This window comes from Elephas maximus, chromosome 16 (assembly GCF_024166365.1).
Source record: "Elephas maximus indicus isolate mEleMax1 chromosome 16, mEleMax1 primary haplotype, whole genome shotgun sequence".
Classification (NCBI taxonomy): Eukaryota; Metazoa; Chordata; class Mammalia; order Proboscidea; family Elephantidae; genus Elephas; species Elephas maximus.
Genome location: NC_064834.1, coordinates 70,416,262 through 70,430,831, shown reverse-complemented (window position 1 = coordinate 70,430,831; position 14,570 = coordinate 70,416,262). Strand labels below are relative to the sequence as shown.

The 14,570-nt window shown below is 44.0% G+C and overlaps 1 protein-coding gene across 1 annotated transcript in view; it reads left to right on the top strand.

The window, feature by feature from the left end:
- Positions 1–14,570, top strand: part of MCMBP (minichromosome maintenance complex binding protein) — a 33,167-nt gene continuing 18,597 nt past the window's right edge. The window contains exon 1 of the mRNA XM_049854752.1: positions 1–342. Within this exon, the coding sequence (XP_049710709.1) occupies positions 285–342 (58 nt within the window). The 5' untranslated portion in view covers positions 1–284. The remainder of the gene's footprint in view (positions 343–14,570) is intronic.

Here is a 14,570-nt window from a genome sequence, read left to right as displayed (position 1 = left end):
GCGGTCGGCGGCGCCTATTTCCCGCCATTGTGCGAAGTGGAGGCTGGGGGCTCGTGCGCCGCGCCTGCCCACAGCCAGCAGCTCCGCGCCCGCGGCCGCCGCCGCCGCAGCTCCCGAAGGCGCGGGTGGGTCGGGCGGCCGTGCGGCGCGGCTCGCCCTGCGTGGGAGGGCGCGGCGAGGAGCGGCCGAACCCCTGAGAGGAGGAGGCGGAGAAGGGGCGCCGGCCGCCCGGACGCGCTCGCCCCGCGGATCGCCGCCGCCGGTCGCGGCGGCCACTCGGCGAGATGCCTTGCGGGGAGGACTGGCTCAGCCACCCGCTCGGGATTGTGCAGGGCTTCTTCGGTGAGTGGCGGCGCCGGGGGCGGGCCGCGGAGTTTGCAAGCTCCGGGCCCGGGCCGGCCGCGCGGGGCCACCTCGAGGGCTCGCGCGGCCCGAGGCGAGGCGGCCACCGGGCCTGCGCCGGCCGGGGTGCCGGGCTCGGAGCTGGGACGCCCCGGTCCGCCCGCGCCGCCCCTGGCGGGGTCCCCGGGCCGCGGGCGCAGGTGCCTCCCACCTGCCCGACTCGCGATTCGCGGGCGGCCGAGGGGAAGTCGGGAGGGCTCGGTCCCCGGGGCCGCGGGCTGTGAGTGCCGGCCTCGCGTCCCCGCTGCGGGACCCCGGGCCGAGGGGAGGGCTCGGAGGGGTCCTCGAACGTCGGCGAGGGCCCGCAGATGTGGTCGAGGGGAGACGCTGTGCCCATTGGAAGCCGACAGGAAATTTCAAAACTTCCGGTGTGCTGGGGAGTGCGTGCCGCGCGGGGCAGAAGTTGGCTCCAACTCCTGTCCACACACCTCTTCTGCTGCGGATCGGATGGAACGTTAGGGCTTCACTTTCCTCTGAGAAGGACTTTAAAACCTATCTGGTGTGGTTCTCCTCTTGTGCCATAGATCGCAAGAAATGTTGAACGATTCCGCAGTTTCTCGAAAGAGCTTAGAACGCTGCAAGAAAACTTGTTAAATTTTAGCTGCAGTTGTTAACGCAGGTTTCTGCTAAGGCTAAACGAAGAAGTTAGGTTTGTTTGTCATTGAACTGGGCATTTGACACACCCCTTGCGTAATGTCTTCTTGCACTTCGAAGTGGTGGCGTCGGCCCCAGCCAGAAATCACGGTGTTAGGAAAACACATGACTTGCCTGGAGGTAAGAGGGTTGTAGAATATTACTGAGAAAGGCTGGAAGAAGTTAATAAGCCCCAGCACTCAAAGCCGAGGGCATAAAGTGTTTGTGCTTCTTTCATCCTTGCTCAGCAACTCTGTTCATTTTATCTATAATTCTAACTAGCTTAGTTATTTCGTTTCCCAGGCTGAAACTAGAGGCAGCAAATTAGAAGAGGGCTTGGGTAGGTGTTATACCTATTGCAGCCAGCGAACACTGACAACTTGATAAATTAAAAACGATGTGTGTGTAACATATATATGTGTGTATATATAGTGAAACCTGTGAGAGCTGGAACTCATATATATAAAAAAATTTTTTTTATATATATAAACCCCCCAAAAATGCCATATATATGTGTGTGTGTGTGTATACATATATACGTATATATGTATATATAGTGAAACCTGTGAGAGCCATGTTTTTCTCAGTGTGGCAAGTTTTCCACCTTTGACAGGGTGCAGTCTTACCACTTCCCTATCGCTCTCTGTTAGTGGGAAATATTTGAAGTTTTCTTCTCTGACAGGTTTCCATCTTACACAGGTTTTATATATATATATATATATACACACACACACACACCAGACCCAACAGTGCCATTTATGTTCACACATAAACCAAACCAAACCTGCTGCCGACAACTCGATTCTGACTCATAGTGACCCTATCCGGCAGAGTAGAACTGCCCCATAGAGTTTCCAAGGAGTGCCTGGTGGATTTGAACTGCTGACCTTTTGCTTAGCTGCTGTAGCACTTAACCACTACGCCACCAGGGTTTCCATATGCACACATATATATGTAAATATATATTCATATACCAAAAACCAAACCAAACCCAGTGCCAGCGAGTTGATTTGGACTCATAACAACCCTACAGGACAGAGTAGAACTGCCCCATAGAGTTTCCAAGAAGCGCCTGGCGGATTTGAACTGCCAGCCCTTTGGTTGGCAGCCATAGCACTTAACCACTACGCCACCAGGGTTTCCATGTATTTATACAGAGAACAAAAATAGGCAAAAGCCATTAACAATATAGCAGTGAAGGGTGATTTGAGGAATGGGCATATACCCCTTCCCGAGATCCTGTTAATTGATTTCATTATAACGGGTAGTGGAACCAGTAGTTGATGTTCAAAATAATGGCCCCAAAATATCAAATGACAATTAAATTATGATGTTGATTTAAGAGGGTGCAGACACATAGAAATGTTTTTGTTGTTATAAATACATGTGTTACGTAGGTGCTTTTTAGAAAAAAATTCTTTATAAGTGAAGTTTTTGTACTTAAAGAATTAAGTTTCCAGTTACCAATATGGAGAAAACTCATTCATGAGAAATACACCATACCCTAGTGTTGCTGGATAAATTAAATGATCTTATATTTGATACGGATTTGAATGTTTTTGAGTCAGCTTTTGCTTCCTGAGTCTATCCTCCTGAGAAGCATATTTCGTCATAGTACGGGTAAGGTGTAATTTGTATATAAAATACTGGCTTTACAGTGTTTTATAAATTTTGTGGGTTGTTGTGGAGGCCTGGACCTTATTTCCCAGAGTATCTTATTCCCATATAGGTTGTGTCTTAGAAGAAACCGATACTGCTTCGTAGTCATGTTTTTGCAAAAGCTGCTGTGAAGTATAGACATTTTTGCTGTATTTCGTTATCGCTGTGACTATATCAAATACTTTTCTAACAACACCATTATAGGTATGTTACGTGGACCAGTTTAACTTGTAGACTCTTTTTGGCTTAGTAGGAGAAATTGTTTTAAATCTGTTTCTCCAGATCAGAAGGTAATGCATGTCTGGTGCCACCCTCCCTCCGAAAAATAGGCAGTTTGGTAACATAATGAAGAATATGGAAGCCCTATTTAATCTTTCCTCCTCGGAGATAACAACTGTTTGATTTATAGTTGTCCATTTTCTTTTCGTTGCATATATTTAGACTTAATTTTTTTAAATCTGCAAAACAGAATCTTGCTGTAGCATATTATTCTAAACTGTGTTTTCCTTGATATATCTTGAACATCTTTCCAACTGAGTCTGAGGGAATTCTTTTCCCATTCTTACTGTCCCTGTCATATACTGTCACATGAACATATTAACCTTGTCATATATTTTATGTTAAACACCCACTGCCATCGAATCGATGTTAGACATCTCAGTAACGTAGAGCTGTGCTGTCCAATACCATATGCAGTAGCCTCTTGTGACTACTTAAATTAATTAAAATTAAACAAAGCTAAAAGTTTAGTTAGTTCCTCAGTCTCACTAACCACATTTTGAGTGACTACCATGTAAATAGAGGCTACTGTATTAGACAGCACAGACATGGATCATTTCCGTCGTGTCAGAAAGATCTCGTTTACAGCAGTAATCTAGAATATAGTCTCTTTTTTAGTAGGTGATACTAGCTTTTTTGATAACCACCTACTTATTGAGTCTTCCCTCTCTCTGGATCTGAGTTCTCTTACTGTGTCTTAACAGCTTGAATTCTTAAGTATTTCTTGAATTTGCCCAGAGATCTTCATTTCCAGTGATACCATCATAATTCAGACCACTGTAATCTCCTTCCTGGATGACTGAAACAGCCTCCTAACCGCTTCCAGTCTTGACTCTGTCAGTTGCATTCCCTATACCGGAACCAAACTCTTATGTGACTTCGCATTGCTTGTAAGATCTGATCCAGACCTATTAAAGTGGTTTATGATACCCTTCTTGGCTCCGTCCCTGCCTAGCTCTCATACGTCATCACCATATCCCCATCACCCTTTCCATCTTAGCCATGTTGAACTTTCTTTCAGTTCCTTGATTTTGAACCTTGCCTCTAGGCCGTCTGCATCTGCTGTTCCTTTGCCCCATCCCCCTTCCCAACCCACCCTCACTTTCCTGGCTAAATCTTATTCTTCCTTTGGGAGTCTGGGCCAGTTTACGTCCCCCCCGCTGCATGTTATTTTAGCATCCTACGTGTCCCTGAAAAGTAGCATGTAGAGCAAGCACACTGTTGAAATTACTCGCTTCTTGGGTTCCTTTGCTAGATGGTGTGCTCTAGGAATAATACAGGGCTTGTATCTGCTGTATTCACTGTTAATCCTCATTAGGAACCCTGGTGGTGCAGTAGTTAAGCACTTGGCTCCTAACTGAAAGGCTGGCGATTTGAATCTACCCAGAAGCTCCACAGGAGAAAGACCTGGTGATCTGCTTCCACAGAGATTACAGTCAGGAAAACCCGATGGCCAGTTCTGCTCTGTCACGTGGGGTCGCTGTGAGTCAGAGTCGACCCAGCAGCAGCCAACAACAGCAGCATATCTTCATTGTCTAGCATGTGACTTATTCATTGAAAGTGCTCAGTAAACATTTATTGAATAGTGGATAGGTTAATTAGAACCAAAACTAAAAAAAACCACACTCAACAACCGTCAGGTCGGTTCTGACTCATAGTGACCCTATAGGACAGGATGGAACTGCCCCATGGGGTTTCCAAGGCTGTAAATCTTTACAGAAACAGACTGCCACATCCTGCCACACTGTTCTTCCATGGAATGGCTGGTGGGTTTGAACCACTAACCTGTCAGTTTGTAGTGGAGCGCTTTAACCACTGTGCCACCAGGGCTCCCGCTGGTTAATCAGAAGTGGTTTAAATTGGGGTGGTTACTGTGACCACATGGAGTCTCTCAGTGGTAAAAACAGTCAACACACTCAAAGGTGGGAGAAATCCAAGGAACTGTGCTTAGTTTTTCTCCCTAAGACTAAATTCATCTCAGTGACTCTTTCTTCGTTCCGACGTTCTCAAATACTCTTGTTCTCGGTTCCAGCACACATTAGCTAGCATCTTTATTTTAATCGCAAATTCCGGGGATAGAGAATCTAATTGGCTCAGCACAGAGTCAGGAGTCCACTCATGGATCAGTCAGCTATGGCCCAGGCACAGGGTTATATGGGTCAGTCATTCCTGTTGAGGCCCACACCTCAACACTGGGGGAGTTCTCAGAGAAGAGGAGTGGATTGGGCAGTTGTGGCACAAGGCGTGTGTGTGTGTGTGTGTGTGTGTGTATGTGTACTTTCTTTTTCTTCTTCATTTGTTCTCACTTCGAACCCATGTTAGCTAGGTTTCTCATTTCTGAATGTTCACCTTTACCACTCCTATTCAGCAATGTACTAGAAGTCCTAAACGGTGCCATAATGCAAGAAAAAGAAATAAAAGACATACGGGTTGAAAGAATGACACTGCTTCTTCGCAGGTGACATGATTGTTTACCGAGAAATTTCCAAAGATTATAGAGAAAAAACAAACAACTGATTGAACTAATGAGTGAGTTTGATAAGATCACAGGATATAAGATGATCACACAGAATTCAGTCGTATTTCTGTAAACTAGCAATGAACAATTAGACATGAAAATTTAAAAACAATACCATTTAAAGTAACTCTTCTCAAAATAAATACTTACATAAATCTAACAAAACACGTATAGGATTTATATACAGAAAACCACAAAAACACTGATGAAAGAAATCAGAGAAGACCTAAATAAGTAGAGGATATACCATAGATTGGAAGATTCAGTATAATAATGATGCCAACTATAGATTTAGCATAATGCCAATCAGAATTCAAACAGGATGTTTTATAGGTATAGAAATAGGATTCTAAAATTTATATTGAAAAGCAAAGTAACTGGAAGAGGTAAATTTTGAAAAAATAATGTTGGTGACTCATTACCCTATTTTAAGACTTAAGTATGAAGTTAAATTTAAGACACTGTGGTGTTTGTGAAGGGTATGGTGTAATGGATCACTTTTATATGGCCAGTCTTGCTGTGGTGGTCTTATAACTCCTGCCTAATGATTGGGTGGGGCTGTGTAAATTAGGTGCTTGTGGCCAATGGAGGGGATTGGACAGCTTGCTAATAATGCAAATAAGGTGCCTGACACCCTTGTGGAGGTGGGACCATGCAAATAAGGTGTATGGAACCCTAATGAGGGGATTGGTCAGTTTTGCCACCCCAGGAGCGGAAAGGGGGGACCTCATTACCACCAAGACAGAAGAGTCGGGAGCAGAGCACATCCTTTGGACCTGGTGTCCCTGTGCTGAGAACCCGCTAGACCCAGGAGACAGCTGAACACTGGAGAAATAGCAGCACGCGTAACAGAGAATAGGCAGCAGCAGAACCAGGAGACAGCGCAGTGGGCTTCTTGGCCCATGGAGTGAGAGAGCTGAGCTCCAGGAGGCTTGCTGGTGAAGTGGGCTGCCTCAGGCACTTGTCAGTGGAGCTAAAGAGGTTTGTAACACTTGCCTGAGCACGGCAGAGGCCGGGCAAGCCCATGAGGGCCGAGAGGCTGAGGGCCAGGGAGAGTCCTGCCTGTGGGCACTGCTGAGAAGGTGTCCTGACAGACAAACTGTATCCTTAGTCATTCTTGATCCTGACTTGTAACTTGGCACTTCCCTAATAACCGTAATTGTGAGTATTGCCTGTGAGTTCTATGTGGCCATTGCAACAAATTATCGAACCCAGCAGAGAAGTAGAGAGTGTCATGGGAAAGACGGCTGGTGTCAGAATTGGTAAAGAGGTTGGAGAGAAGGTTATGTCTGACCTTTGCCTCACAGGACTCAGCCTTGGGCTGTTGCTGGTGATTCTCCCCCCTGTGAAGGCGATGACGTCTGACGCCATCACGCCATTTTTACCCAGCATAAGACATGAGATCAGTGGAACAGAATAGAGAGTTCAGAAATAGCTCCACGTGTAGGTTTCCTGTGTTCTTATCCATGGGGTGTCACACAGAGGGCACTCTTCCCGCAGCAGTGAAAATATAGTAACCTGTGCGTTGTTTCTGCCCCAGGACGCTCATCAGAGACAGAACCTGAGGTTTTTCTTAGGGGCTCCGCCCTATGGGCGGCAAGTAACAAGGCCCAGAAAGCAGGTGTTAGGCATAAACCATATTGTGTGCACAGTGTAGTTATGATGAACCACCCTGAGCAGTTAACTCTTGACTGGGAACTCTTCTGAGCCACCTCCCCTGAGCCAAGTCACAAGCTTGCTATGTTAATTCTTTTCTGCACCCAACTTGGATGAATCTCAAAGACTTTATGCTGAGTAAAAGACCAGTCTCAACACGTTAAAAAAAAAAAAACCCATTGTCGTGTAGTCAGTTCAGACTAATAGCAACCCTATAGGACAGAGTAGAACTGCCCTATAGGGTTCCCAAGTTTGTCATTTTTACAGAAGCGCACTGCCACATCGTTGTCCCACGGAGTGGCTCGTGGGTTCCAGCTGCTGACCTTTGGGTTAGCAGCTGAGTACTTAACTCCTGTGCCATCAGACCTTCTTCCTCAAAAGGTTACACACCTAGAATTCATTTCTGTGGCATTCTCAAAAAGACAACAGTGATGGTGAACAAATCAGTGATTGCCTGGGTTAAGGGTAAAGGTTAGGGTATGGCTACAAAGCGGGGGGCGCCAACGCGTCTCTTGGAGGCAGTGGAACTGTTACATATTGTTATATATTCTGGTTTTGGTGGTGGTGGTCACACTAACCTGTCCAATACATGTATGTTGAAATTCATGATTGTACGCTCAAAAAGATCAAGTTCATAGCATGTTAATTAAAAAAAAAAATTAGTAAACCTCATTGAGTCAGGTAGCTGATAGGTGGAAGTGCTCCTTTTACCCCCGTAATTGTATTGTTGAGATGGCTTCCTAATTGATATTCTGGTCTCTAATCTTCTGCCATTCCAGTCTCCTACCCAGCTTTTTTGGTTTTTTTGACCCTGCTAATTTCCTTCTCAAAAACATTCCCAGACTCCTTATTTTCTACGAGATAAAGCCTAACCTCTTTAGCCTCATCAGCATATAAAGCTGTAGACAGGCTGTCCCTAAGTCGCTTTCCTCCCTCCTAGGCTCCTCTCTGCACATTGTCTGGTTTACTCACTGCAGTTGGGTCTCAGCATTGCATGCTCTCTTTCGCGCAGCTTGTATTTAAGCCGTTTCCCTAACCAGGAATGTTCTCTTCTGTTTTCTCCGTTCATCTAGCTCTTGTCTAGTCTTCAAAACCCTGCTTCCTTCTTCATTATACCCACTTCGGAGTATTTCACCACAGTTCCTTAGGGGGTTCTTTACTTCTGCCTTCTGACTGATAATTGGTGGTGTAGTGGTTAAGTGCTATGGCTGCTAACGAAAAGATCGGCAGTTCGAATCCACCAGGCGCTCCTTGGAAACTCTGCGGGGCAGTTCCACTCTGTCTCATAGGGTCGCTGTGAGTTGGAATCAACTCGATGGCAGCAAATTTAACATAGTGCCCTATGACAGCTGGTTGTGCCGAAAGAGCAAGTTGCTAACTTTGTAATGCTGCCGAACTTTTAGGGACAACGGTGACTACTACTAATTCACGTTCCATTTGTACCAGTTTACATTTCAAGACACTTAGGCTAATGCTAGGTACAGAGTAGGTGTTCAACCTTTGTATTTGTTTTCAAGGAGACCAGAGAGTAGAGCTACATTTGTATAATCTTTCTTGTTTCAGTGACCATGACTTAAGTTGTTTATATTACCTTCGTTAATGTATGATACACATAAAATAAGATGTCCCCATTTTAGATTTTCAGTTTGATGAGTTTTGACAGAGGTTGAACTGTCACCATAGTCAAGATACGAACATTTCCATCTCCCCAAAACTCTTATTCTCCTTTGTAACTGGTCCCTTTGTCACCCCAGCCTTAGCAGCCATTGATCTGCTTTCTGTCACTATAGATGGTGCACTTGTTAAGAACTTGGCTGCTAATGGAAAGGTCGGTGGTTCGAACTCACCAGCCTCTCTGCGGGAGAAAGCTTTGGCAGTCTGCTTTATTAAAGATGACAGTCTTGGAAACCTTGTGGGGCAGCTCTACTCTGTCCTGTAGGGTTGCTATGAGTCAGAATCCGTGGCAATGAGTGGGCAGTGAGTGATTCTAGAAATTTATATAAATGGAAGCACATAACATGGACTCTTTTGTGCAGTGATTTCTATTTAGAGTAATCATGTATGACAAGGATTTTCTTGGATCTCTATCCTCCTAATAACATCTTTTACAGAAGAGCTTTCGTATGTGTCAAGGCTTACATAAACAGAGAGATATATTATGTTCATGGATAGAAGACGTGATATTGTTAAGATAAGATGCCAGTTTTTTTCCGAATTAATGTATAGTTTCAATAGAAATCGACCAACTGGCCCTAAAAATTGTATACAAATGTGAAAACCAAAAACCTGTCGCCGTCGAGTTGATTCCGACTCATAGTTACCCTACAGAACAGAGTAGAATTGCTCCATAAGGCTTCCAAGGAATGGCTGGTGGATTTGAACTCTGCTGACCTTTTGGTTAGCAGTCAAGCTCTTCATCACTGCACCACCAGGGCTCATACAAATGTGAAGGATCTAAAATAATCAAGACAAAGTTGTAGAACAATGTTGGAGTACTTAAACTATCTGATTTCAAGTTACTATCAAGCTACAGTAGTTAAGGCATTGTGGTACTGACATAAAAATAGACCAATAGACCAGTATAACATAACAGAGAATCTAGAAATAGACTAACATAGTCAATTGATTTTTTTTAATAAAAGTGCCAAAGCAGCTCAGTAGCAGAAGGGAAAGTCCTTTTCATTAAATAGTGCTGAAACAATAACTGTTTGAAAAAACATAAGCCTTGACCCCAGTGTAACACTATAAACAGGAATGTTAATTCGGTATGGATTAAAGACCTAAATGTGAAAACTACAACTATTAAAAACACAGGAGAATATCTTCATGACCTTGGGGTCAGTAACCATAAAGGAAAAAAAAATTGATAAATTGGATTCCACCAAAATAAAAATCTTCTCATCAAAAGACCATTAAGAAGATCAAAAGGCTAGCTACAGATTGGGAGAAAATGTTTGCAGTACCTGTATCTGACAAACGACTTTTATCTAGAGTTTATACAAATCAATGATACTAAGACAAACAGTCCAATTTGAGGGGGAATGGTATTTGACCAGCCTTTTTTTTTTTTTTTTTAATCTGGTTGAACTTCTCCGTCCTGGTTGGGAGGTGAGAAGATCAGGGAATCAATCTAACACTTCATTCTTTTTCAAGAAGATGTTGTTAGTTTCTGTTGAGTCAATTCTAACACATGGTGACCACATCTGCGCAGAGTAGAACTCCATAGGGTTTTCAAGGCTGCAACCTTTCAGAAACAGATCTCCAGGCCTGTCTTCCAAGGTACTTCTGGGTGGGTTAAAATCACCAATCTTTTGGCTAGTAGTCAAGCACTTAACTGTTTGCACCACCCAGGGACTCCTCCATCCAGTTTTTTTTTTTTTTTTGTCATTGTTAGGTGCCATCACGTCGGTTCCAACTCATAGTGATCCTGTGTACAATAGAGTGAAACACTGCCTGGTCCTGTACCATCTTTATAATTGTTGCTGTGTTTGAGCCCATTGTGTCAATCCATCTCCTTGAGGGTCTTCCTCTTTTTCACCGACGCTGTACTTTGCCAAACATGGTATCCTTCTCCAGGGACTGGTCCCTCCTGATAACATGTCCAAAGTATGTGAGACGAAGTTTCGCCGTCCTTGCTTCTAAGGATCATTGTGGCTGTACTTCTTCAAGACAGATTTGTTTGTTCTCCTGGCAGTCTGTGGTATATTTAAAGTTCTTCGCCAACACCATAATTCAAAGGCATCAGTTCTTCTTTTGGTCTTCCTGATTCATTGTCCAGCTTTCACATGCATGTAAGGCAATTGTGAATACCATGGCTTGAGTCAGACTCACCTTCGTCCTCAGGTTAACAGCTTTGCTTTTTAACACTTTAAAAAGGTCTTTTGCAGCAGATTTGCACAATACGTCATTTGATTTCTTGACTGCAGCTTCCTTGGGTGCTGATCGTGGATCCAAGTAAAGTGAAATCCCTGATAACTTCAGTCTTTTCTCCAATTATCATGATGTTGCTTATTGGTCCAGTTGTGAGGATTTTTGTTTTCTTTATGTTGAGCTGCAATCTATGCCGAAGGCTGTGGTCTTTGATCTTTATCAGTAAGTGCTCCAAGTCCTCTTCGCTTTCAGCAAGCAGGGTTGTGTCATCTGCATATCGCAGGTTGTTAATGAGTCTTCCTCCAATCCTGATGCCGCATTCTTCTTCGTATAGTCCATCTTCTCAGATTATTTCCTCAGCATACAGATTGAATAAGTGTGGTGAAAGGATACAACCCTGACACACACCTTTCCTGATTTTAAGCCATGCAGTATCTCCTTGGGAAACCCTAGTGGCATAGTGGTTAAGTACTGCGGCTGCTAAGTACTACGGCTGCTAACGAAAAGGTCGGCAGTTCAAATCCTCCAGGTGCTCCTTGGAAACTATAGGGCAGTTCTACTCTGTCCTATAGGGTCGCTATGAGTCAGAATCGACTCGACGGCAGTGGGTTTTTTGGTTTAATATCTCCTTGTTCTCTTCAAATGACTGACTGCCTCTTGGTCTATGTACAGGTTCCTCATGAGCACAATGAAGTGCTGGAATTCCCATTCTTCTCAGTGTTATCCGTAATTTGTTATGACCTACACAGCCTTTGAATAGTCAATAAAATACAGGTAAACATTTTTCTGGTACTCTGTGCTTTCAGCCAAGACCCACCTGACATCCCAGGTCCTTGCTAGACCCTGAAAATGCAAAGGTGAATTGTGAATAGAGAGCAGCTCCATAGCCTAGCTCTGAAACCTCCCTGTGGTATGTGTGGCCTTGTCTACCTTTTATTCATTGGCTGTGTTCTCTTCCAGGCACTCAGAGCTCTATGTACCTGCGTTTCTGGTGGTGCCCACTCTTGCCCTGGTTTGCCATTATTGTCCCTTGGCCCAGAGTGCCCTCCAGCTAGTGTATGCTGCCCTCTTAAAGCTCCATGTTTCAGTTCTGCCTGATTCAAGGCTCACTCAGCTGCTACCTCTTTCAGAAGCCCTCTGTGATTCTTTGATCCAAGTTAATTTCTTTTCTTTTGTTTAATGAATTTAACTCTTTCCAAGCACTTAGAATCTTATGCCCTGAGCTGTGATTCTGTCCATAGCTTATTTTAGCTTCTCAGTTCCCTCAGGCAGGGACCATGTAACCTCGTAAGACCAGGCAGTGCTGGGCCTATCGTAGGTTTAACGGGTTGTGAAAAAGTTCCTGTACTCTTGATTCTTCTGGTGGGGGGGTGGGGGTGGTAGTTGAGGATCATTATTGCAGTCCGTTAATTGTCCAGCAGTACCAGATATCTGTCAGCTGGCCTTTAATTAAGAAAGCTGCATTCGTGTATGTATATGTGAGTTACCTCTTCCCAATCACTCTTTGATGTAGCTTCATCATGTGTATGTGACATGTTCATGTTTATTACACACACGCAGTCAGAGAAGTAGTGTTGATGTAGCAGTCATGGCTGCTTGTAAGTCTTTCCTTTAAAACATCCATTTGATTAGAACCACAAAGAAAAAACAGTTGCCGTTGAGTTGATTCCAACTCATGGCCACCTCAGGTGTGTCAGAGCAGAACTGTGGCACATAGGGTTTTCAGTGGCTGACTTTTTCGAAGTAGATCACTAGGCCTTTCTTCCAAGGTGCCTCTGGGAGGACTTGAACCTCCAACCTGTGGGTCAGCAGCCACGTGTGTTAACCATTTCGCATAAATAAGTGTTCCTAATTCTGTGGAGAATGTTCTCTCTGGTCTTGGCCAATTCCCATCATTTTTTCAAAACCTTGGTTTTCTTTAAGATGATAATAAAAACAACTGTTTCATCATTTTATAATCATAGAGAAAAATGGTACAGGCAAGAATCATCAATGGTTACTATATCTAGTGAAGCAAGTTTCATGAAAATTATTGGTCTTAAAGCATCTCACCGCAGATTGCTTGTTGGTTGTAAAGGGTTGACTGGGTGGTCAACAGTAACGTTGCCAGTGATGTCTCTCTGGATACCCTGAGAAGGGCCCATCGTTTATGCAGTAGTCTGACTGGCAGTGCATAACCTGGATTTAAAGATAAGGAAGCCTCAGACAAACTCAAAAGAAAGGAGCGTTCTGTTTTCCTTAAAGGGCCTGTATTCTTTTTAAATATCAGTGTCATAAAAGATAAAGATTGAGGAACTGTTTCATATTAAAGGAGATTGAAGACACCTGACAGCTAGATGCAGTCCTTGATTGTAGACTGGGTTCTGAACTGAAGTCCTAAAAGTATTGGATCAAATGACAGATTGGAGTATAGACAGTAGATTAGATAAAAAGTGTTGTGTAAATTCTGAATTTCCTGAGGTTGATGACAGTACTGTGTTATGTAAAATAATCTCCTTATTCTTCAGAAACACACAAGTGTGTCACTTAATCTGAGACGGGTCAGAAGTATATAAATGGGAGAGAGCAGATGATAAAGCACATGAGGAAAATGGAATGATGGGTGAATCCAGGCAAGGGTACTGGTATGCTTTGTACTATTCATGCAGCTTTTCTGGAAGTTGAAATTATTCCAAAAAAAGAATACCCCCTGCTCTGCATTGCAGGGTAGTCGTAAAAATTAAAAAAAAAAAAAAATTATGTATATATATATATATATGTATGGAAACTCTGGTGGCATAGTGATTAAGAGCTGTGGCTGCTAACCAAAAGGCTGGCAGTTCAAATCCACCAGGCACTCCTTGGAAACCCTGCAGGGCAGTTCTACTCTGTCCTATAGGGTCTCTATGAGTTGGAATGGACTTGATGGCAATGGGTATGGGTTGTGTGTGTGTCTATATATATATATATATATATAACGATGTTTTGAAAGAGCAGAGCATTTACAACCGGTGTTCTGTATGCTCCTCTTTCTGAGTTGCCTCAGATCTCATTCCCTGGGTGTTCTCTACGTTCTTAGCTTCTTGACAGCCTGCAGGAGGCCAGTCTCCTCTTGATTTGTGATACCCAGCCCCTAATAGGGCAGCGGAACCCTGGTGACATAGTGGTTAAGTGCTACGGCTGCTAACCAAAAGGTTGGCAGTTCGAATCCACCAGGTGCTCCTTGGAAACTCTATGGGCAGTTCTCCTCTGTCTTCTAGGGTCACTATGAGTTAGAATCAACCCAATGGCAACCAGTAATAGGGCAGCGGAAACCCTGGTAGCTTAGTGGTTAAGAGCTATGGCTGCTAACCAAAAGGTTTGTGGTTTGAATCCGCCAGGCACTCCTTGTAAACTCTGTGGGGGCAGCTCTACTCTGTCCTGTTGGGTCGCTATGAGTCCGAATCAACTGGACGGCGATGGGTTTTTTTTTTTAACTAGGACAACTTCTCGTCCTGTGCTGTGCGTCAGACACGCTGAAATGCCTTTACCGTTAGCAAGCTTCAGTTTTAACTAGCTAAACTACTGTGTGACT